At 44.5% G+C, this 25,128-nt stretch overlaps 2 protein-coding genes across 5 annotated transcripts in view; one reads left to right on the top strand and one right to left on the bottom strand.

Moving 5' to 3' along the window:
• SPINT1 (serine peptidase inhibitor, Kunitz type 1) overlaps positions 1 to 9,088 on the bottom strand; it is an 18,388-nt gene extending 9,300 nt beyond the window's left edge. Inside the window, exons 1-3 of the mRNA XM_021533445.4 lie at positions 8,971 to 9,088; positions 8,338 to 8,810; positions 712 to 863 (exon numbers count right to left, since the gene is read on the bottom strand). Coding sequence (XP_021389120.1) covers positions 712 to 863; positions 8,338 to 8,767 — 582 coding nt within the window. The 5' untranslated portion in view covers positions 8,768 to 8,810; positions 8,971 to 9,088. The remainder of the gene's footprint in view (positions 1 to 711; positions 864 to 8,337; positions 8,811 to 8,970) is intronic.
• PPP1R14D (protein phosphatase 1 regulatory inhibitor subunit 14D) lies at positions 2,105 to 25,128 on the top strand. Of its 4 annotated transcripts, none has more exons than XM_085581865.1 (6): positions 9,170 to 9,351; positions 9,561 to 9,691; positions 17,588 to 17,922; positions 21,992 to 22,087; positions 22,272 to 22,304; positions 24,295 to 25,128. In XM_085581865.1, the coding sequence occupies exons 3-6, from the start codon at positions 17,740 to 17,742 to the stop codon at positions 24,361 to 24,363; spliced, it is 381 nt and encodes a 126-aa protein (XP_085437991.1). In that variant the 5' UTR covers positions 9,170 to 9,351; positions 9,561 to 9,691; positions 17,588 to 17,739; the 3' UTR covers positions 24,364 to 25,128. The 4 variants fall into 4 exon arrangements, with proteins under 4 accessions (XP_085437987.1, XP_085437988.1, XP_085437991.1 ...); XM_085581864.1 differs by having other exon boundaries at positions 9,218 to 9,351; positions 9,561 to 10,041; XM_085581861.1 differs by lacking the exon at positions 9,170 to 9,351 and adding an exon at positions 2,105 to 7,889 and having other exon boundaries at positions 9,561 to 10,041; positions 22,272 to 25,128.

Below are 25,128 nucleotides of genomic sequence, written 5' to 3'. Positions count from 1 at the left end.
CTCAAAATCAGTTCTGGGCCTGATGTACTCATTTGCTAATTCTTCCAAAAGGTGCCACAAGAACTTCAAATCAACTCCATGGCTTTCCAATGCATTTTGCAGAAGTTAAAAATAAATAATTTAAAAATTATTATAAAATTATTGTGGCCTTTCTAAAGCCACAATTCACTTTTAATATCTAGCAAATAGGCAGTGTTCACACCCCAGAGATCTTGGATCTCTGTTCCAGCTCAGATAAAACAGGAGGAAGAACTTAACAATTTAAAGAGAGGCAAAGTCCAGGAAAGGCCCCAGGAGAACAGAAGCAGAGCCTGAGACCAGATTGTTCAGAGACAGAAGAGGAAATGCACTGAAGACTAAAACTAAGAGAAGGCCCTTCACTGAATAGGATCTTGGGACCAGAGGCAGCTCTTGCATGGAAGCTCTGCCCTCTCAGTGGCTCCCACACAGGCAGGTCAGGTGTTGCTCACGAAGGCTTGTGTCAGCGTCCTGTGCAGGGAGCCTGAGACCTAATGAGGCCAAAAATGACACTTCTAAATACTGTGTGAGAGAGGGAGGGCAGCCACAAGGAGCGCTCCACAGTTTTTGGGAACAGGCTCCTGTGTGGGCCAACTTGAACAAGGTGACCTTTAAGTCAGGGCTCTGACTGACCAACCTAGTGCAGACCACAGGTGCCACTGAGCAAGCTGCTTATTCCCTGCAGCTCCTTACCTTCATCTCTGCAGAGGGGTCGCCAAGGATCTGTTTCCATTCATAGCTGACTATCCCATGGTCATCCGTGCTCTCTGTGCCTCTCAGCATCACTGGCTCCCCTGGCTGTACCCTCATGTCCTTAGCAGCACGAGCTATTGGAGGGTGGTCATCTGCAGAAGAAATGTAGAAGAATCTTGGGTAAGAGGCTGAAGGGTCCAGTCCTTGTCTCCATTACAGGAAGACAATGGAAAAGGATTCTTCCAGGCTAAATCCAGATTTCAACTGCTGAAAGGAAAACACTTTTATACAGCTGTGCTCATTGCAGCCTGAGCAAGCAACAGGCAATCAGTACCGTTAATACTGCCCTCACTAATTTAGTAAGTCCACAACCCACTATGGCAGATGGCTCTCTTTGAGCCAGTTGGCTCCCTGAGCACTTTTGTCCACAGGAACCACCATAAGAGGGTGGTCCTGTGGCTACAGCCACTGTGCTTCTGAGAGTGGGACCACATCCTGGGAGAAGAGCACAGAGCAATGTCCGCCTTTCACTTAGTGAGACAGCCTGATGTGGGTGTTGAAGAATGTGGAACTGACTCTCATAGTTCCTCCCACTATCTCTAAGCACTACATTAGTGTATTTAGCCAGAGCTACACAATTAGGGACTTCAATAGGAAATCTTTCTCTTCCAGTTCATCTTTCACCCCACTCTCTGACATACATGCCTTTAAAACAGCACAAAAAAAACATTAATGAGATTGTTATTTTTGTACTGTTCCATGGATTAGCTTACCAGCACCTTCCACAATCTAGTAAATGGTTTTTTCAGACTGTAAGTAGAAAAGATGTAAACTGATCCCTGCCTGTCCCAGCAAGAACAGCCTATACAATGACACGACTGAGCCTGACTCATAACTCCTTCTGGCCTGAACATCTCTGATTGCAGGCTTTGTGCATAGCTCAGCCTGTGAAACTCCACCTGGTAGCACCTGTACTAAGTCCAAGACTCAGTGTTCCAGCTCAGCCCGAGTCTTTTGTAAAGGCACCAACCATCATTTATGAGCTAGACAGAAATTGCCATTAAACATTTATATTGACTGTGACTGAAGGATTCATGTCCAAACCCCTTAGAAAATTACTCCATTAGCTGATTATTTTCACTGTTGCAGACTTACTCCTAATTTCCTGTTTGAATCCTGTGTATCTGGATTCAGATCCCCGCTGCTGACTCTTGCTGCAGTCTACTGAAGGGACATTTAATATAAGGCATGTGTACAAACAAACCTGACATTAAAACAGGCCACTTATTTCTTTTGTCACCTTGTACACACCACTGCAAGCTCTGGAAAGGGGACACATTCCTGCCATTCCTGCTAGGCAAACATCAGGAGCCTGGCAGGGAGAAAGGCACCTACTCCCTGCCACTGTCCTGCCAGGGTGAGCCCAGTAGGTGGGTGCAATTGCACAAGGAAAAGACCAGTTTTTCCACAACACAGAAGCTGATCCTTAACTCGTGACTCCAAATCATGTTTTTCCTTGACATAGGTAAGCATGTACACTTTAAACAAAAAATTGCAGGCCAAACATCCAGCTACTTTGGGTTGTGGGTTGCATAATTGAGTAAAAGCTCAGTTCTATTCAATAGGTCAGCAACTTCTCCAGTTCCCATCTCTGATTAGCCAAATTTACTAACTCTCTTCACATCCAGAAGAAGAGCCAAGAGTATTTATTTGTGGTGACTGTCAAGGAATAATTCTCACTAGAATTTAAGGACTTGTTTTTCAAGTCTATCCCTTTTCTCTTTAGGATGCCTGAAAGTTCAGTGACTTTGGAGTATTTCTGCCACACTGACTGTAGGAAGCCTTCCCTGGGAACATGGCTGTTTTCCACCTGAGCTCCAGAACCAAGTGTTGACCAACCCAGAGCGAGTATCAGCAAACTGCTCGTACAACAGAGACTCCACTCTGTTTTGCTCTGAAAGTCTGTCAGAAATATGAAAGTTACCTTTGCTATAATTCTCTCTCAACCATGGAAAGTTTCTGCTGTAAAACTCTGTAATTAACAGGGAGGTTAAAGCTTTATAATGCTATCTGTGGCATGCCTTTTACTGCGAAATATAGTCCTGTAGTCACATTGTAAATGACAATTTCCTCTCCTATTTATATAACACATCAGTAGGTTTTCTTCATGGTTCCAGAGAAAAGTATGATAGAGGGAATCCAAATTGCTTCAAAAAGTTTTACTACTCACACTATATTCAAGCCTGAGACCCTGATTTTCGCTTTTTAAAAAGTTTCTTCTTGTTTAAAAGCTCATGCAATCAGTGGTTTGTCTGGCTTCACCTCTAACGAGTTAACTTGAACTAAAATTGATGGGGAAACAGGAATTTAAAAGATAATAAATTTCTACAAGGGCTTCAAAGGTAAGCATACATGTAGGAGAGAGACCCCACTAGGGACCTTGCTATGCAGGCACCATTGAAATCCCATGGCAGAATGTACTTGCAAAGCTCACAGTTTGGAGGTTTTTCTCTTCTGGAATTCAGATATTAGCTTTTGCCCTTGAGATCTATGGAAAACCAGATTTCCTCCATTCCAGAGCTCATGCAGATACACCCTGAGTAGCTGAGACTACAAAGCAATGGTTAAAAATACCTCAGAAAGATTTGAGGTTGTCACTAGAAAGAGCTGGAAAGCTTTCTCGTGGTGACTGAGGGGCCCTTACAGCCCTCTCCTGACTGCCTCTGCAGGAACAACTTGCAAACAAGACAGGTATGGTTTGCACTGAGGAACAGGCAAGGGAAAGACTTCACTGGGGACAAAAACCACTGCTCAAAGCCACTGACCAGGCCAGCAGCAGACACAGGAGCAAAAATGAGGCCACCCAAATTCCAGCATCCATGATACACCAGAACTTGGAGATTACAAGAATCCAAAGCCAGCAGAACCTGTCTGCTGCAAAAGCAGGTGGGCAACAGTGTGGCTCTTCCCACAAATGCTTAAGTTCTGCTCCTGCATTGCTTCCCAGGAAGTCATTCAAAAGTGAACAGCTTCCTCACCCATCCACACTAGAAAACTCTCCATTTCCATGGGCAGAGGTAATGAAAAGGTAACACTGCTGCCACAGTATTAACTTGCCTGAGGTGGAAAGAGAGGAAAGGGAACAAGGCATCACAGTGCAGTGCCTGGAGAAAGAGAAATACAGGCTCTTTCTTTAGGGCTTCATGTTTGCTTCATGATAAAGCCATACAGTTTTCTAACAGCTCATGCACAGCCAAAAAGCTCTCAGCATTAGTTTCTAGAGGTTTTTGTAGTGGTTTGTAAGTGGTGCACAGAGCAGATCAACTTAACCTCTCTAAAACAATACAGTATGACTGAATGGATTATATTTTCAGAATAACAAAAGATGCACCTGTCAACTAGGTTCCCTCCATCCTTCCTCAGATTGTGGGAAATCAGTCCTATTTGGCAGGCAGAGGGACTCTCCCACAGGTATATACCATTTTAGTGAAGATTGGGCTGTACTTCCATTCTCTTTGAGGAGACTGGAGCTCTGGAGACAGGACATGATGTAGCCACTTCAGTAAATGCTGCATGACAAACACTAATTTCACAGCAAGCGGAGTGGAAACCCCACATCACCCACTCTGAGCAGGGAGCTGGACCAGCTGGTCTTCCAGGACCCTTCCAGTACACATTAGCCTCTGAATCTGTGCTGTGGGTACTTACTGTGCAACTTGCCATCTCCTGGCCTGAGCTTAAGGATGAGCAGCTGGATCAGGGCTCAACAGTATCAGCCAAAGGGGACCTATCCCAGCCCCAGCTGTGATACCAGCGCTGTTCATTTTAGTTGTCCACAGAATGGAAACCAGCATGGGACCGAACATTTGAGGAAGATGAGCTTTACTCTTGGGGAGCTCTCCTTTTGGAATGCATTACCGAAGTTTTAGCCTGCAAATCTCCCTCCATGGTGAGGCAGGAGCACACATATCTGATCAGAACCCTGTGGCTCCCAAAAACTTCTTGTCTCCTACTCACAAGCCCTGGATTCAACAGGAGTAGAAGAGTGTCACTGAGCATTTCAAAACAACCACAAAAGGTTCAGCAAGAAATGGACAAAGGTTCAGGGAGGCTATTTTCCAGTTTCACACCCAAAACTGGTTTGCCTAGACCAGAATAAGCTGGGCTAGTTACTTAAACACTGGGCTCCATTATAACCAATAAAGTGCACGGTGAGCCTGCCCCTCCCGGATGAGCCAGGCAGAAAACTCGCACCAAAGTTCAGGCTCAGGAATCATTTAAGAAGATCATGCCTTTTAACAATACCATCAGAGACTTCAGCCTGTATGTTAGCTGAAACAGGCAAGAGACAGTGTCAAGCTGTCATCACCAGCTTACAAAGAAATCAGAAGCTCTTGTTCTGCAAAATACTGAAAATGCATTCAGAAGATGTGCAGAACCCAGATTTCAGCTGTGTTCATTGTTGCCTGTAGCCACAGGTTTTTCTGAAGTCATAACACTGTAAGCGTGGCCACAGTGGGTTAGAGCAGGTACCCCTGTCCCTGGGTTCACTTGCCATCCATCGCTGTGGGTGCTTGAACAAGAGCAAGAGCACTGCAAGAATATGCTCTCCCTGCTTTCAGCTACTTCCATCAGGCTTCAGAAACACTCCAAGATTAAATTTGTCCATTCAGCAGCCCCCAGCTGTGTGCTTTCCAGTCTCCTAGGTAACTAGTTACCTAGTCTCCTTCTAAACATATATAAACTTCTTAATTCAACAGCTTAATTCCCTGTAGTAGCAGTAGCACAGGGTCTTATAACCTGTGACTTTTCTGTTTAATGTCATCCCACTGGAATCACTAACTGGGTATTTCATTATTCACTAGAAAAAAACATGCATTTAATTCTTATCATTGCAGAGGATGTTGGAAGAGTGATTCATGTAAAGGCTCCTAGGACACCTGACAGCAGCACATACAGGAAAGGAATGCATGATAAAGCAACAGATAAGTTTCCTGCAGACCCTTAGGGCCAGAATCAGGGGGCTGCCAGTAACCTGGGATCCAGAGAAGTCACAAAACTTCACATTTTAGCAGTGATACAGTGCAACAGCAGGAAAACTACAGTTTTGTCTCCAGTCCAAAACCTGGGCCAAGATTTTGGAAGGAAGGCCTGACATGCCAAAACTGGCTTCCTTTAATGCTTGTTTCACCTGGCCTCTTCATGCATCCCTAAAAGGTCAAGAAGCAAAAATGCTGTAGAGCTTCCTTATGCTGCTAGGCAGACACAGTGCCCAGAGGCTCCTTCACATGGCCTCCTGCACCTGCTCCATTGTGCCCTTCCCCTTTTCCCCCTCAGTGACAGCCAGACATCCACCTTCCTGTCCAGACAGGTCCTGCATGGACCCAATTCCAGCATCATGGCTAGAAGGGCCTGGGGTTCTGGTTTGGATTTCTTTGGTTTATATCCCAATCAAAATGGACATCTGCATTTTTAAGTGTCTCATCAACTGCTGTAGGGAAAAGGACTCAGTTATTTCTCCGGTAAGATAACTCCCTTGGTCTCTTTCCCCTGCTAGACCTCCAGTGTCATTCAAGGTTATTCAGAGAGCTTTTGGTATCAAAGACAATGCCTAAAAATTTCAGAGAGGAGAACGCATTTCCAATAAAAGCACAGCACAAACATCACAGCCTGACCCAAATAACAGCAGTGAGCTGCCCAGCGTCTGTCACTACAGCTTGAGACCTGCCTGGCACCCAGCACCCTCTGAAAGTCAAAGACAGCTGTAGAAGAGACTGAGCCCTTCCTACACCCACAACAGTCTGAGGCACAAGCCCCATGAGAGTAAGGAGAGGCACCAAACTGCATTTCTGGAGTGCTTTTCACTTCTCACTGATATGCCCTCCTGGGTCTTCCTGCCCCATTGCAGCCATGCCAGGAACAGTGAAAGGAGCACTAGGGATGGATTGCAAGGCAGCAATTTCATATTGGTGTCTGGGGTGCTGCAACTCGGTGTCATATTTTAGCAAACATGTCACTGCTGGTCACATAGAGAGGTTGGTGACCCTGGGACACTTTCTAAAGATACACACACACAGAATGCCAGACCCTGGGACCAGTCAAGGGATGAGGGTCCTGCAGTCTTCTTGTATGAGGCACTGCTCCACAGAGGTAAAGAGTGAATTGCTCAATAGTATGTTATATTTTAATCTAATCTTGTGAAATCAGGATGTACTAGAGATGATGCATTCCTTTTTCCTCCTACAGCAAAACACGTAGGAGTTTAGACAGCTGCCAGCATGCCACCTCTAGTCTTGGTGATGTGGCCTTCAGTTCCTCCCTAACTGCAGCTCCTGTGAAAAGGATTTTGAGCCTGGAAAGGAGATGCGGGAGAACTACTGAAACAGTCAGACACCTTTGCCAAGAGGCCCTAAAATCCAGTAGAAAGCCATGAGTAGGGACAGAGGACCAAGAGGACCACCTCTGCCATACTGCTGTTCAAACCACCTACACCCAAGGGCTGCTTCAGGGAAGTCATGCTTTGCTCCAAACCCCTCACACTGCTACTCAGGATGGAGAAGTGGTCACTGTGAAGTTTGGGACCATTTCCTTCCTCCAGCGCCCGCAAGGCCTCAGGCTGCTAAATCCCAGCAGAAGATCAACGATCTATCCAGCTCACATCATCAAGCCCTTGCACCCACCTGGATGCTCCCCTTGCCATCTTCACAGATCCTTTCCTTCCCACAGGTGGGCTGGGAGGTGGTGTGAGGAGGATTACCCATAGAGATATCCCCTAACAGACCTGCCCAGGGACCAACAAATGATAAACTGGTTATGGTTGTCAAAGACCCAGCCAGGCTAGACACATGACAACCTTCTTAGGCTTCAACCAAAACACAGAAGTGGGAGGGGAAAGGAGAAGCTACTGTCCCCTATTTTTAGTGTTTCTGAGCACACTGCAGCTCTTTGGAGATGGCAGGTGGTCAGTTTCAGATTAGTTCATTTTCCACCTGGCTCTCTGTGTCCAGGTGCAATCTTTTAGAGCAGGGAAACAGGGGCTGTTGAAGAGAAACCCACCTCCAAAGGGGAAATTTTATGACCAGCCTCTCCCAGCTGTTCCTGTCCCAGCTGCAGTGACCAGCCCCAACAAGCAGAGAAATACTGACACACCTCACTATCCAGGCTGCTGTTAAATAAAGGTAAGTGAATTGCATCCTGCCTCCATCCTTGCCCCGAGCAATTAAGAGATTAATGCAGCCCTTTAAAACCTGGTTATGTGTAGATTTTTAGAGGATTTCACTTTCCAACCTCAAAGGCCATGGGAAGGGAGAAGAAAAATAACACCTTTTTCTCTACATTGTCAAGCAGCAAAACCTCTGACTCGGGTAATCACATACTGCACCTACTTCAAACAGGTTAAAGAGAGATTCTCTATTTGTTCACTAACAAGTAAACTGAGGCACAGATCTTAAAAATGAGTACTGGGATTTGGGAAAACCTTTGTGACAGAAGAAAACACAGAAGCGCCACTCTACCCCGAGTGCTTGGCAGCGCTGCTGCTCATATGATGGCCGGAGGAGCTGGCACCAGGGAACCATTAATGCTCTTCCAGCCCCGCTTTGCAGGGATCCATTACGGGCACCTTACCACTAGGTCTGTGATTCTGCATTGCCAGGTAGGAATCATACACGTCCTTCTTCAAGAAGTTGAGAAAGCCGATTTTCCTGGCAAACCTGCAAACGAAAGCCTTCTCATAGAGGCAATTGAGGAGAAAGCAGCCCTGGATGCGGTCTTCCTCCGAGCCCGGGCCCCGCTCCACGAGAGCCAGGTTACAAGCGGGGTCCTTACAGCAGGCTCTCATGCAGTCCCTGCTCCGATGCACCATGGGGGACGACAAGAAGGTGGCTCCGTTCTGGACGGAGGCGTCCGTGTCCAGCACCCAGTCCGGCAGCCCTGCCGTAAAGTCCTCCAGGCACATTTCGCCGAAGGGTTTTTCCTTCTGTCCTCCGCTCAAGTCCGACACCAGCACCAAGCAGAGCCAGGGTACAAACCATGGACCCGGGCTCCTTCTGGCCATCTTGGCGCCCCGATTCTCACTGTTTTAAGACTTCAGTCCTTTCCTAAAGGAAGGGAGAAGACATATGAAGGTAAGAGGGACAATGTTCAAGTGCATGCCAACCCGGGGCAAGCGGCTCGGCCGAGGCTACGCTCGGGATTCCGGCTCGCCCCGAGGTGTCCTGACCCTGCACCTCGCCCCCAGGCATGTGCTCTCAACCCCACCTGGGCGCTCTGCCTGAAGCTGCTGCCGGGAGCGGGGTGTCCCCGCCGCCCCGCCGTGCCTTCACCCCTCGGCTGCGCCTTCAGCTGCGTCCAGCGGAGACAAAGGCTCGGCGAGCACAGGAAGTGAAAACCAACTCCCTGAGAGAGTGAAAAAAAAAAAAAAAAAAATCAAGTCACTCCTTTGCATGCTGAATTGCGTAAGAGGAAGGGGAGGAGAGGCAAGCTGATACGATCTTCTACTCCCTTTGGAGCCGAGCCGAGGTGGATTCTCTCGCTCCCGCAGGTGCGGGGCAGCCACTCCAGACGAGCATCCCGCCTGCTGGGTGCTAGCTGCATCCCCGTGTTAAGGATGCTCCAAAGGAACTGAAAGTCGACAAGCAGGTGATCTGTGTCCTGTGGCAGTCGCTTTTCTGCTCCGGTGTCGTCACTGGCACTATTAGCCCTTGTCTCGCTAACCCAAATGAGTCAGCCTTGCAGCACTGTGTGCAGTGCCCACCACCGTTGGTGCTGCAAGAGGTTTTGTGCCGGCATCCCGAAATCATGAATTCCCTGCTCTTGGGACACAGTATTTTTTTTTTTTTTTTCCCCAGCAAAAACACTTGGGATCGTACCTGGACGCTCCCTGTGAAGCAGGACCTCTGCTACCCCAGCAGTGAAAATTTGAAGTAATCATCCCCCCACTCATGAACAACTCTTCATTGCTCTCCTCAATTTCATATAGGTTAGTTACGGTCCATTTGTAGTGCCCTTGCTTTGCAGGACAGTGCTGTTTGTGGCCACGGGAATGCAAAGGCTGCCTGCCCATATATTTTTCTCCTTCATGCTTTTATTTGAAGATCCATGATTAAATTCTTCTGTTCAACACATACACCTGTGCCATCCACCCCCTCTATCTGTAAACAGTCCTAAAACCCTTGGGCAAACTGCTCTTATCCCTCTGTCATTGTCCTTAGGAAGGCTGGGAGTGTTGGTAATTTGCTTGGACGTTATTTACAATGAAATATTTCATCACTTAAAATAACAACAGCAAATCTGAGATGGCGTTTCACGGTGTGTCTTCAGAAGGAGGTGGTAAGTAGCAGCCATGCATCAAACAGCAGTTGGCTTTGTGGTTTGGGAGACCTCTCTGGTGTCCAGCATTTCAATTGTTTCTTGCTGTTTCTTTCTGTAACTCTGATCCAGCCTTGTGTATCCTCACAGGATTTCTTGAGAGTCCTTAGCAACATGGTTTCTGCCTCCTGGCTGTCACAAGCATGACAGGAGGAATATAATATAATATTGTAGGAATATAATTTTTCCATATCTCTCATGACTTTCTATGACCTGATGCTGATTTGTATAATACTGACATCTGTTAGGAAAAGGGAATTATTTTGATCTGGCAGTGGTAACATATAAAATAAACCTTGAAAATTGGTAAGAGAAAACATGAATATCTGCAGAGCAAAGAGATGTTTGCTTTCCTCATTGGCTTTATGAGTCTTTGTCTGAAGAGTGTGTCTCCCACCCCATTTACAAACCAGATATTTTGAACCTGCCTGCAGACCATGCAAGCAGTAAAGGGGGAGCTGATCTTGCTTATTTGTATTTAAACATTTAAGTACATGCAGGAGAAATAAAAATGGCAACAAGGTTGTCTCCTTCTTCTGTTCTGCATTGCCTGAGATGCTCTGCTGGGAATTCTCTATTGTGTTTAATCAGGAATAGATTTTTCCTGGATAAAGTTTCAAAGCCTTCAGAGTGGAGCCAGATGAGGCTCAGTGCAGTTCTCTGACACAGGAGCAGGGAGCTCAGGGAGCAGTTGGCCTCATGGCAAACCAGTGACTGTGTTTGGATATCCCCACTGGCAGAATTGTGCCTAAACACTACAGTTTGGTATTTTTGCCTCACTGGCAATAATTTAATCTACCTCAGCAGTAGTGTTGTGTTACAAAGAGGTCACAGATTTCCTGCAAGCCTGAAGGACATGATGTCTCTTCTGCTTGTGCCAAACAATATCAGAGTAATGTAATTCCTACAAACACAGAACTAGGAGGATTCATTGATTGGCATTTCTAGTGTCTTCTGGCACTTAAAAATATTTATGAAAGGATGAGCCCCTTCATAAGATGACGAAGCCTAGCCTTTAGAAAAGGTGTTTTATTGTCTTTTACTCTTAGCAGAAGGCTGTGCTAAGTTCTGCTGCAAGGTTTTCTGCTGTTCACTGTATCTTTATAGTCACTTCAGATTTAGTTTTATTCAGTATATTCAGTAACAATAGCACAGTTTCTAAATATGCCCAGTTTATTCTGGAGGAATTCAGTAATTAAATTTTAATTGAGACTGGGCCCAAGACCAAGGATTTCTACTAGAAGCCCCTCACTGTGGCAGCAGCTCTTCTTCCAACTCGGAACTCAATTTTTGCTCTCCTAACCTTAAAATTCCATTACTGATCTCATCTTCTGCAAAATGAATAAATTCCCACAGCTTCAGCTGAGACATGTATTATTCATGTTAGCATGAAGGGGAAGTAGGGTGTGTGATTTTATCACTTGGGGTGTTTTTAAGGGGTCCTGAAACATTGAGTCATTGTTAACTTTTGTCTGTCTTTGAAGTGTCTGCTCTCAGTCTGGAAATAACTATTCAGAGGATGACTCAGGAGGGGTAAACCACACAGTAGTTTAATATTTGACTAAGATTAAAAGAGGTCTTGGACACACATGCCTTGTAACAAATGCAGTGCAGGAGCCTCCATCTGTGTGATTGTTCTTGAGACCACAGTACCTTTGGCAGCTGGATGCTCACCTTCCAGGAGGAAGAGACTGCAACAGGCAGAAAAGTAAGGAAGACTTGATTCAGGTTCCCCTTTGCACTGCTGTGCAGCCCAGCTCCATGGCATCATCATCCACAATGACTTCCTCTCAGCAGCTTGTCCCACTGCTGCTGCAGATGAATCCATTCTGCTGTGTTTTCCCTGGGAACCAGTCCATGTGTAATTAACACTTGGGAGACAGGTTTGCTTGCTTGTTTTGTTGTATTTGCCTCAGGTTAAACGTCCTGGTGTGGTTTAGGGGTGAGACCCGGATGCAAGGGAGGGCACAAAGATGTGGCAAAGGAAGGAGACAGGAAGGGATCTCATCAGGTTATGACTAACCACTGGTCCTGCAGAACAAAGCAGGAGAAAGGATGACAGCCTGCTGAGTCCTCCTGAGAGCCATCCCCATTGCATCGAGGTAGCTCTGGGGAAGAGAGTTACAATGAGGGTATATTGTTTCTTTGGGGATGTTCTCGTCTATGGTTTCATGGCACTGGTTTTTATTTTAATGTGTCTGGTCAAGGTAAACCCTTAAAGGCAGGAACAATGGGAAAGGAAGAAGTGGAAACAGTGTCTAGACTAGTTACACCAAGAAAGTATTTGCATTTTTGTCCTGTCTATGCTAGGTTTTTACAGGGAGATAGGTATGAAAATGTGAAGCAAAGAACCTTCAATTTGCAGGAACTAGAAGAAACTTACATTTCCCAGTGAAGTTCTCACAGAAAACTTGGTCTGTTCTTCACTGCACCTGTGGGTGGAACAGGATCAGTCATTCTCTATAGATTCTCTTCCATTACTTCCTACAGCAACCATATCCCCAGAAATCTTTCAACACCTTCACACCAGCCTGGAAAATTCTGCTTTCTCCTCCACTTGCAGATGGCAATTTCCCTGCAGGTGTGAGCAGTACAGTCCCTGCAAATGGAATGGTACCCTTACAAGGGGACTAGGTCATAATAAATTTATTAGTGCAAGAGCTGTACAGCCTCTGCAAGCCTAAAATGTTAAAAGCAATTGGAAAACAAGGAAGATCCCCTTCAACTATTCAGACAGTGCTTTTATTGTCTCCAACTCCACCATTCAAAGACTTGCTGAAACTTCTGTGTTACATGAAAACATTGATCATGCTATCTGTGTCTCAAACCTCTTCCTCCAGGGAAACAATAGTGTAATGAGGGAGAGCAACAAACAAGAGGGATAGAAACAAACAGCATAGGCAGGTTTTCAAAGATCTCCAATTATTTTGGCATCTAATTCATGTTGTCAGCTTCACCTAAGTATTCAAGGGGAAGGGGGGGTCTTCTTCCTCAGTGGAGATGCTTACTCAATCTACTACCTCCACCCAGTCTGTAGATGGACACAGAGAAGGAAAATTGGTGTGCTGAAGGAGTGGGTACAACTATTTCTCATTTACCCTTCTGAACTGCTGATGTGACATTAGCTTTTATGCTTCTGTTGATTGCCAGTAACTGAGGCCAGAGGAACGGCAGGTGGGCAGGCCAGCTCACCTGACCTCTTTATTGCTGAGACCTCTCTATTCTTGGGACAGTGCCAAATAGTTCAATTTGGGTCAATCAGTCAAATTGGGAAATGTTTTCCTCTGGCACTTCTCATTATTCCTTCCCAGTGCCCTATGCAAGGTGAGCCTGTCCAGAGAAAAGAATAAGGCTGATTACTGACACCTGGCTGAAGAATGTAGAGGCTTCTCAGCCTGTGCTGATGGGAAGGAGGTAATGCTTCTCAGGTGAAGCTGGGGACTATATGAGCTGGGTATCCCATCCTGCTTCCCTATGTCTCCAGAAGTTGAGGGTGAGAGATGATGCATTCTCCTTCTACTTGCTAGAACTCTGGGGCAATGATGCAGACATTTTGGTTTCCATGCTCCCATGGAAAGACTGAAAAATAAAGAAAGTGGATAATGGACATCAAGGTGCTGGGTGTACTGGGGTTGATTGCTTAGGGCTCTGGATTTTTTAAATCTCCAGTCCTGGTTACACTGTCTTATTGCACAACATTTTTTCTGTGCCTATTCCTGTTCCCAGGAAGGAACAGAAGCTCTTTACCTTGTGGTGTCACTGTAGTATTGATACAGTCACCTCTGCTGGCTTCTCTGGTTTAATTTGTGTTAACCATCATACCTGCAACCACAGGGAAAGTTATTATTTTCTAAAGCAGGTGGAGAGTGGCTTCTGCTGTCTTGAAGGGAAATGTTCCTCACTAGGCTGGGACTCAAGGGAAAGGGGCCAACCTGGTTGTGTGGAAAGATGAGCTGGGGCCCTGCTGAATTATTAAGCACACACCAGAGTCATCAGCTCAGGAAGAAAGAGAAGCACCATCTTAAGTCACAGGTGTGGGATGGAGATTACTAGCTTCAAGAACAGAGGAGTGTAACTGGATCTGACTCATGCCCTTGCATGCTCTGCAGCCTGGATCAGTGTCACAGCTGTTTGGTACTATGATGCCTATGCTCAGCTTGGTTTGGTGGCCCTCTCTGGCACCACAGAGAGTCATAAAAGTCCAGCTCCACAGTACTGAATCCTCCCCTCCTTTTAGGCACCTCACTTTTAGGGTAGGCCTAGAGGATCAGCAACCCCAGGTCACACACACACAAACAGAGGCATAGTGTTTCTTTCAGTCTAACAATTCAAATATGTTGGCCATGGTTAAATGCCCTTTATTCACCAACATAAAGAATATGCAGATTTGCAGAGGAGATGATCACAAGCAGCTGCAGGTCCATTGGAGCTTACATGTGGACAGCTCTTGTGAAAAAACAGATTGTTTGATTAGATGACTTAGTTGCCCAAGTATGTGTGTGCACTCCAGAAATTTTGCTCCAGGTTGTATGCCTGAGGCTATAGGGAGAGATAACTAGGTAGAAAATAAGATTCCATCTCCCAGCCATGTCTGAGTTTCTGTCCAAACTAAATGGTGAATGTCTTTTTTTGTCCCTTTGGCCATGTGAATCTTCTGTGATGCAAGCAAAGGACAGGATGGGGTGTGGCACTATGAAAGAAATCTTGAAGCTGCTTGTTTTTTGGTGGCAGCTGGCAGGTGGCTGGTGCACTTGTAGGAGATGCTGCCTCATTCAGGGGATCAATATCCCCTACCTTGAATGAGACACCCAGTCCTGTTCCTGCAGGAACTTTTGCCACACCCTCAAGGATGGATCTTGCACTGGTTTTGCTTCTTCTTGCTGTAATCATAGATTAAAACATTTTATTACTGGAGGAGGCCTACTTTATCAGTAAACATTTGTTACTATATTGCCACCTTCTTATTACAACAAATTCATGACTAAGCTGAAATAAACCAAAGCAGTATGATGAACATCCTGTAATCTGGCTCATTTTGGTTTGCAGCTTTCCTGAGAAGACCTCTGACATCCTCTGAACGCCTTGTTCAGCTGTAGGGTGGCACTGATTGAGCAGCAGGAGGGCTTGTGAACCGTGTTTGTTCCTTTGTTGATGGAGTACAGGCTGTGGGGTGTCTGTTACTCAGAGAACAGGCCTCTGGACCTTTTCAGATGTGGTATCTCAGCTCAAGTAGTGTTACAACTTAACAGCGGTTCAAGCTATCTGAAGAGCCACTAGAGCACGTTATGTTCCCTTTTTCCTCATTTTCACAGTTCTCCTGAGACTTCTGGATCCTCTACTTCATAAATTAAACCATACTGGCAGAATATGAACAGGCCAAACCCTACCTTTCATGTAGAGATTAACTAAACTGCTCAAGAGTGCTAGAGTTAGTGCAGGGGATGGAGGAAAGGGGCTTCCCTGCCAGCCCTTCAGCCTCTGCAGATGTTTGGGGTGACTCTGGTAGCAAGCAGATTCTCCTTTAAGCCTGGTCCTCTTTCTCTGCTCTTAATGCCAGCCTCTCTGGATATTCTTGGGACCAAAGAAGTACAGTTTCACCCGCTCTTTTCCCCCTTCAAATATGTCAGTCCTTGAACACCAAAATAGAGCACTTCTATTTGGAGATAGGAATTTATCTCCTGAATGTGCATCCTTTGGTCCAGACTTACCTTGTGAATATCTGCCCATTTAAAGCCATATTAACCTTTGAAAAGTCAATAGTTGTAAAGGCATTACAAGTTGTTCAATGGGTTTTACAAGGTTTCCACTAGTTAAGAATCACTGAAGAATCTGCACTCACTAAGTATGATACAAGCCTCTCAACACAGATTTTTCTGTGTAACTTTGATCTAAATAAGGAAGTTTTAGGAGTGGAATTAGAGCAGGGATACAGCAAAGCAGTGAGGAAAAATGGGTAAAGCTGCTAAAATTAAGTAGCTAATAGTTGTCTTCTGAACAGAAGTTTTAGGCTGTCAGAGAAACAGGGGAGATAATATCAGTTTCAGGTATACTTTAACACTTTATTCTTCATGTACATGAAAGCAAATTGCAGAATTTCTCATCTGAAAAGGATTTTTAATTTTTTTTTCCCTCACATTAAGAATGAAAAATGCTGCAATGTCCCTGCTCTTTTTTCTACTACCCTGTGTACAAGATTTTTCTGGCTGGCTGTACTGCCATCCCTCTGGGGACAGAACTATGCCAGGAGACTGGGCAAGCTTTTGAGAGACCAGCCCCTCTGCAGTCTGCCTCATGCAGCACCTTTCAGTCAGAAGTGTTGGTTGCTTTTCCTTTGGCTTATCGAGTTCTGGGCCTCCAAACTGGAAATACCTTGGCTCCTGACAGCAGAGGATTACTTGCTTTTTCCATATGAATCATGAGACAGGGGGTGCTTGATCTTCTTCAGGATGGAGGGTCTCAGTTGGTTTGTCCATGTGGTGGGGCAGCTCTCTGGGCAGGCTGCTGGAGGGCTCTAGGAACAGTTGGATAAAGAGTTGTGACAGTGTCTGGAGGGACACTGTCCCAGTAGCCTGGCACCCTGTGATCACAGCCAGCCTGATTTCTGTTCCTCTGAACAGAACAGCAGTGTGCACTTCTCACACATATTCTTCTAAATGTTATATGGCAATAGTGCTGCAGACCTTTAACCAGGTGGGGAGGAACTGTAAACCAAGCATTGATAATAGATAGTGTGATAGCCATTTATGATGACTCAGCAGGTAAACCTGTTTATCATAAATACTCTTCTGTGGGAAGGAGATGGTGCTATATCCCTAGTGAGGTCTTCCCCTGCAGTGCCATCACATCAAATACTGTACTTTTTTGAGCACAGATATTTTATTTTATCACAGAATTTCCTTGCTAAAATAGTTTCAAATTCATGTTACTGGGATTTCTACAGAAATTTCTGAGCGAGCTGGACTTTACTTAGAGAATATAGAACAAAAAATGGAACTGCTGGGCTCAACTTTGGGTTGCAGTGTCATTTCCTGACCTACTTCTATAAAATAATGAATGAGCTGCCTGATTCCAGAATACTTCTTATCTGTGCTGGGTCCAGTGCATTACCTGGAAAATGCCAAATATACCATCTCAAAGGGAGCTAAACCCTGTAGCTGCAGGCAGTTTTCAGAGTATGAACTGCAGCAGATTCAATGCATTATGTATGGATCAGCCCTCTGGAATTGCACATGCATGTAAGTTATGCCTGTAGGAAAACAGTAATTTAAAACCTCCTTCTTCCCCACCTCTTGGACCTGACTTGTGTTAAATATTAACAAACATGGTTCATCAATTCCCTGGTTCACTTGGCTTCTTTTAACAACAGATGTTATTACAACAACTCTGCCTACCTCCGTGCTCCTGTCAGCACATCTGATGGTGAAACACAAGAGTCTGCAGCTGTAACTCTGCCTGCAGAGCCTGGCTGCTGCCCCAGCTCTGTGACCACCCCTAACTCTCTCCCTAGGACCACCAATGCCTCCCACCTTTGGTGCCTGTAACTAGCTTGTACTGGAGGACACTGGTTGCAGAGAGGCTTTGGTTAAAGGAGACAGAGAAAAGGCGTGAGGGAGCCCCGAGGAAGGTGAGCTCCTGCTGTCAGAGGAGGAGGCGGTGAGGATGGCCAGCAACTCCAGTGCACTGCCCCGGGTGACTTTCCAGACACCAGAGAAACCTGGGGAGGAATCATCACACAGGAAACTGGGCAAGCTGACCATAAAGTACAACCGCAAAGACCTACAGCGCTGGCTAGACCTGGAGGAATGGATCAACACCCAGCTGCAGGAGCTGTACCAATGCCGGGTGAGTAGCTGGGCACATGAACCACTTGCTTGGCAGGTGAATGGATCTAGAGGCCTGTGTGCTGGCACAGAGGTTTGCTTGCTCTGCTTCACTGGAAGTAGTTCCTTTTCTTCAACTTCCAGCAGATATCTCCATGCCCCCTCTGCAGCACTCTGACTGGTGTGTCGGCAGGCAGGGAAGCTTGCACTGATGCAATCCAACTGGCTTTGAACTGCCTGGGGTTGAACCCACTGAGGGGGTGTAGCTATTGCTCAGCATGAGTAGCACAACCTAGAGAGATGTATAAACCCAGGATGATTCTTGTTGCTGAACTCCATGTGGTGAGTGGCTTTGTAGTGAGTAGTATCTAATCTAGCTGGGTTAGAGTGATCAGGGTATCATACCCTGTTCCTTTTTGACACAACAGTGAGGCTCTACCTGCTATTTGAATAAGACACTTAGGAATGTGCTGTGTCTATAACTGTAGAGTCTGGACACACTACTGGCAAGAGGGAAGATTGGGAAAAAAACCTCTTTGCTCAAATGTAGAGATCTTATGCCTCCATTTTCACTAATCCTCAGAGCTGTCTCCCTTGCCTGAGCTTCCCTTTGGACCAGGAATAGTCCCTCCCAAATTCTTCCTGCCTGCCTGGAGAGCTGTCTCAGTAGGAAAGATCTAGGAGTGCCTGTAGCACCGGAATGGTACAGGTTTTTACTTCAGCTGTTGCATTTTTTCACTGAGTTAGTGACGTTCCAGTTCCAGCACTGTCTGGATATATTGAAATTTTAACTCTGTACTATCACTTCTATTCATCTATTGTCCTTAGCTGCATGACACATGCTGGGTGCTTTCAGAAGCAATAGTGTGTTCTTCTGTGTTTGAGATCATCCTTTGGAGTGAAGTACAGTAAAAGATGAAAGACTTTCCCCCATTGTACACCATGATTTTATACACATTTAAATAGCTTTAAGGGTTTTGCTTTTCTCTTTAGGGCAGTGGCTGATACAGTAAGAGAATACAGCTTTCTTGACTCACAGAGGATCGAGAATCTCCATTTTCAACAGATGACACAGATGGGTTTAACAAATTGTGTAAAACTGCTTATTTATGTCCTGGATGGGGATGGACTAAATGAACTCCAGGCCCTTTCTCTCCTGTATTCTGTATTTGCACCCCAGTGCAGTGTTAAGCACACTTTTGAGATACAAGGAAATAAGAGCTGATGATTGTTTAGAGTCTTCCGCTCTGAGCATCATCAGTTTCAAATTGCAATCAACAGTGAAATGGACGTGTTAGAACAGGCCACAAATGGTGGGTGCTACTTGCCACGATGGTAGAAAGAAATTTTTGTCTGTCCAGGCTGATTTTTCTGGGCCTGAGAGTTATAGAATGATGTCACTTTCACAGCTGACGATGCAGACTTCAGGAACTGCTTCTAAGTCTGTCCTTGTTATTGTTGTTGCTGTTGTTTTTATTATGATAATCATTATTGTAATAACTTTCTGTGTGACTGTTTCATATTTGACATTTGTGTGGGAACGTGCCAGATTCTGATGCCATGTTGGGAGATAAAAATAGATCATTTCTGTTTTAATTTATGCCTTATGCAAAGAACAGGCAGAAAACAAATATGGAGAAAAAGGTCCTTCCTTCTGCTGCAAATGCATGGCTCCTCTGAAAATAAGTATATTACTGCTTCTGTTCTGTTAACTGCTTTAGATTTCCCAAACATAGCTTGCTCAGTAAAAATGACTAATCTCTCCAAGTTAGTTATGAATGTCTAGTTGCTTTCTATAGCTTATTAAAATGGTACTAATAAATTCTCAGCTTTATCTTAGATCTCTTGATAATGCATTATGAAACATTATACAGTGCACATGGGAGCAGAAGTTATCAGCAGACCCAGTCAGGCAAAATTCAGTGTGTCTGAATGTTGCTACATCTGAAAAGTGCTAGCATGGTAGTCCTGATGAGTGAAAGGTGTTCTAAAGATTGGTAGTGACAATATTGCTTCCCAACCATGCCTGCACTGGCATTTAAGGGACTGTGCCTGGAGCTGGTAGCTCAATTCAGAGTCCTCTTCCTGCCTGTTGAGGTTTGCTAGAGATAAGCAAGGAGAATGGCTCTTGCTTTGAGTAACAGAACATCTTGCCCTTTGGAGAATCACTGCAGTTTTAAAGAGTTAAATTTTTGTCACTGTTTTTTCTGAGACAGACAAGAAGCACTTGGTATGTCCAGTAACATGACCCAAGATGGGGTTCTCCATGTGCTACTCTTACTTGCTGAAGTGTAGATAGACCTTTTCACTTGCAAAGGTGTCAGAAAAACAAGTCAGTTTATGTTATCACTTCTGTTTTCCAGAGAATTAAGAGCTGTTTACTGTCATCAGAGTAGCTGCCCAAAGGGGATTCTTCTTCCCTACTGCAGAATCCCAGCAGGCACAAGTGAGAAACCCAGCCATGTCCTTATAGGAACAGATTGCCAGTGTATTGCCCTTGCTAACATCTCTTCAGCACAGCAGATTTCCCTGCTTCCTGATGTATTCAGGCCAGCATAAGAGATTTGCTACAGAGACGGTTAACAGGATCTCTTCAAATACATACATGTGCCACAGCAAATCACTTGTAATCACAGAGATGTCCAGCAGGTCATCCTGCTCTCCTCTGTGCATTGTGACAAGACTATTTAGTTGCCTTGCTTCTTTGGGCTTCCTTGTAACCATCGACTTCCATTACAATTGTCTCTTTGTTATCTCTTACTTTGCTCCACCTGTCCTTGGCAGTGCAAAGTTCCTGGGTATCTTCCAGAGATTCAAATGACAGCAAGGTTATCTCAAACATCATCCCCTGATACAGGGAATGTTTACTGTCATGAGACTTTTTAGCAACAAAACAGACTCTGATTTTTAAGATGATTCTTTGCATATGAAATCCAGAAGAGCATCCACACCAGGACTAAAAAGTACAGGGATTTCCTACCCTATCTCACCCTCCCAGCCTACTTGGCTTCTTAACTAGAGACAAAGTCAGACTGGATCAACACCTGTTTTCTAAAAAGTCACATGAAAGCTATTACTTTTAAGAAGAAATACTGTGTGGGTCACAGTGCAATATATTTAACTCTGGTTTTTTATTTATTCTTAAGTCAGCTGTGTATCAAAGCTAAATAAAGGCTTTCTAATTCCTCTCTGGCTTGGTATCAGTGATTGCGCAGGAAAAGTTTCTTTTTTTCCTGTAAGTATTACCTTGAATGTTTAATGTTTTACATACACATCCATAAATGCCACAACCTAGCAATCAGGAATTGTGCTGTTCACCCAGTAGCCTTTATCTTACTGATTACTATGCCAAAATATCACTATTGTTGTGTTGTGAAAGATTCATTTTGCAGATACACTGGAAAAACACAGGCTGCTTTCCTTGCAGAGATTTGTGAAGCTAAAATGTGTCTGTGATCAAGTGTACAAATGTTTCCAGCTAACACCCCTATGCAGTACAAGGTTATTATTCCAGTCACGAAAACTTGGGATGCCTCTTACATTAAACAAGACTATTATATCCCTCTCATATATATTAAACTGACAAAATATTGTTAGGTCTTTCAATAGCATCAGTTTTTCTCCATTACTGCAAAAAGCCTTAGTGTAAATACAAAGTAGGTGAGTACAATTAACATAAAAACCTAAAATCTCCTTCTATTATTTATGCCTTTCTAAGATTAAGCCTGTTGGAGTTCTGTTTGGTGAACTCTTCATGGAGAAAGGGTGTCACAGGCTGGTATACATAGCACTGCAGTTTGATATCCTTGAAAGGGTCTTCCAATGATGGGTGATGATCCCTGAGCAGTGTAGTGGTTGGAAAAGATGAAGAATATGTACCTCAGGATGTGTGGCTGTAGCAGACACTACACAGGGGCTGAAATCCATGCGCTCATTACAAGAACCTCCCTTTTTTGAGATGATTTATATCTTGGCCTCAACTTTGCAGCATAGCTTTATTGTAGCTTAGCTGCTTAGTTCTTTAAAGATGGCCTCTAGAGTTCTTAGAAGTTTGAAGGTTAATTAACTCTGGTGTTTTTTTTCCTTTTTAGCTAAGGGAGGAAACAGAGGCAGCAGCTCCTGAACCACAAATTGATCTTGAAGATCTCCTGGAGGTCCCTAATGAAGAACAGAAATTAAAACTACAGGTCAGATAGAGGCACTTGGTGATTTTAAGTTAGTGAAGTTTTCTTCATAAAGATTAGTGGCATGTGGGGTAGAGAATAGCTGTTTGTAGTGTTGCATGATACTTTCTCGTGCCTTCCTTTTTGTAGGGAGGGGAGAATCAGATCAACTCATAAAATACTAAAATGGCAACTCCTTGTTTTTTAGGAAATCCTCCATGAGTGCTCCAGCCCCACAGAGGTGAGTGAAGCACCATATAAATTTACATGTATACATGTTATACTGTTCTGTTACAGTGTCTTTGCTGCTGCTTGGCTGAGTAGCCAAGACACTACCGTGCTGCAGATTTGTTTAATCATAATGGGAGGTGTTTGCCACTTTATTCTGTGATTGTAAAATTACATATAAATGCACACGAATGAGCTGAAGGCAGAGCACTAGAGCAAATAAGGAATTATGCTTTAGAATCAGAGGAAGTTCTTTCCATGTTTCAGACATCCTAAGCTGATCAGTCTGAGCTGCTATTTGATCCTCAGTGTGGAAAAGCCATAGACAGCGTTGTAGCTCATGTAACCATTTTTACACTGTTAACTGAATGTATTCTTAGCTTAAAACACTCTAGGGTTATGAGTGACAAGAATGTAGAATGGACTGGGCAGATAACTGCTGAGCAGTGGCCATGTAGGTTAGTTTTACATATGGATGTTTTTCCTCCACATAACTTTGCAAGTTTTTACTTTGAAATAGACAGTTAAATCCCACAATGTCCAGACAATTGGAGGCAATACTGTGTGTATGCACCACAGAGGGATTGTCTTTGCTGCATTGCAATCCTGTGCAAAATGTGGTCCCCATCACTGCTTCAGCCACATGCATTGCATGTGAACATTCTGCTTGCACATCATCCATTAGACTCCATGTGTTGTCAAGCTGATGTAGCTGTGCAGTGATGAACATACAGAAAATCAGATGAATGCACGACTGAAATTCAAACACTGAATCAATATTAGTATCACTGAAATTAAACTGGGCTGTAGCAATCATCACAGACACTGTCCTAGCAGGGCTTTCAGCAAAGCTGGCAACATGAAATGATTTTCAGAGTGTCTGAATGTCAGATCTGAGGCAAGAATCTCAAGCGGTAACTGAAGAGAATTCGCTCTGCTAAGTCAGAAGCCATGGAAGTGTCTTGTGGGCAGCACAGTAGCTGCTGAATACAGATCTGCTCTCCCACTGGCAAAAACACATACTTTCACCTGGGGATCTTGAATCCAGTCCCCTTGAAAGATCACAGCAGTTTAACTGCAGAAAGCAGACAGGAAACTGAAAGGACTGACTGAAAAGAAAGGTATGATCCTAGGCATTTACTTCCAGAGCATGTTGTGGCAACCTCTGATCACTCAAGTGAGGACGCTGGGCTTCCACACGGCACAAATGGTAACAAGCTGCAATATTTCCAGTGACCTTGCCTATTTACAAGAACATGTAGTGAGGTCTTTGGGTAAGAAAGGCTGCACACCTCTTTATGGGGACGTTACTTACCATGCAGAGGGTAAAATTTGTGCTAGTTGCATTGCCTTCTACTTGGAATAACCAGATAGGCCAGTTTAGTTCATAGTCCTTGACTGTGTCAGCAAAGTAGTCAGGGTTTGTCTCCATTAACTGCTCATCTATCTGCTCTGCCTATTCCTGAATCCCTGCTCAACATTATCATTAGTCCTACATGTTTTGCTCCACCTCTTTTCTGCCAGCCACTTCCTTGTAGAACTGGCACAGCTCCAGGATGGTTTGCAATTCACAACATGGAGCTCTACTGGTCCAACAAGAGGGACAGCTTGCTTTGCCCTAGATTGGGAGGGCAGCAGAAGTGGGCAGGAGGTTATGGTGGCAACAGGAAGCAGTGGAACCTAAAAGAGAACAGCATCCTGAGGTCATCTCACAGTGGGAAAATCAGGTATCTGGAATACAGAAATCAGGCTAGCTCCTGAGGAGAAAGTAAACATGGCTGCTCCAAACTGAGACGGGGAAGGGGAGGAGCTTTTAGACCCTTCTCATTCATCACAAGGTCACCTTTCCTAAGCTAAAAGATAGGTTTTCTCAATATATGTCAAAACTTTGGTTTCTGCTCAATGTGAGGGTGAATGTGGGAATGATGGAAACGCCATAGTACTCTTTGGGCTGGTGAGCACTGGCATTAATTACATCCTTCTTCACCCAATTCTTCTTGTAGGACTTCATTACAGAATTGCTCAGTCGATTGAGAGGTCTCAGAAGAGTCACCAATCCTCAGAAGAAATGACCTTGCTTACATAGAAAACCCAGCTCTGGTTATAAGGAAACTTGTATCTTCCTGACAAAAGCCAGGATCAGCAACAGAACTTCTGAATATGTTTAGGACTTCTTATTATTGAGAAATATCACCAAGTCTGTGAACTTTGTACCGGTGGTTTGAAGTCTCCACTCCTTCCAGATCTACACACACAGCAGGGAGCTAGATTGTGCATTTTCCTGATTCTTAAAGAGTGTGTTAACCTGAGGAACAGGACAAGATGTCCTTCCTTTAGATTCTTCTAGGAATTTCCATGCTGGCCAAGGAGCACTGAATACAATTCTCAGGAGCTCATCAAGACTTCTTTTTTTTTTGTCCACTGCAAGGAAAACAAGGCATTGGTTATCACTCATTCATCAACATGGAAAATCAGCCACTGTTAAGCTGCACCTCATTTCAGTTTGGCTTGAACCCAACTGTGATCTCCTGCCTGTTACTGCTGTACCTGACTCTACAGCATTGCACATACTTTGTAAGTCTTAATAAGCCTCTGTTTTTTATGAAGGTTGGACAGAAAATATACTATAGTTTGGGTGCACCTGGTCTACTTAAGGGGAATTTTGTGAAACACCTGCTAAGACTAATGGCTATTTTTTTTTCCTTTTTGTGGAATTTAAGACTTAAAACTTAGAAGGCTTTTCTAAAGGAACAAGGTCTGGGAATGATTTTTGTCCTAGTTTAAAAAGATGTTGGAAAAATACTTATTTTATATTAAAACAGAGAAAACCATCCATA

The sequence above is a fragment of the Lonchura striata genome, chromosome 5 (assembly GCF_050655825.1).
Source record: "Lonchura striata isolate lonStrDom1 chromosome 5, ASM5065582v1, whole genome shotgun sequence".
Classification (NCBI taxonomy): Eukaryota; Metazoa; Chordata; class Aves; order Passeriformes; family Estrildidae; genus Lonchura; species Lonchura striata.
Note: the sequence above shows the minus strand (reverse complement) of the source record. Positions and strands in the feature narration are given on the sequence as shown.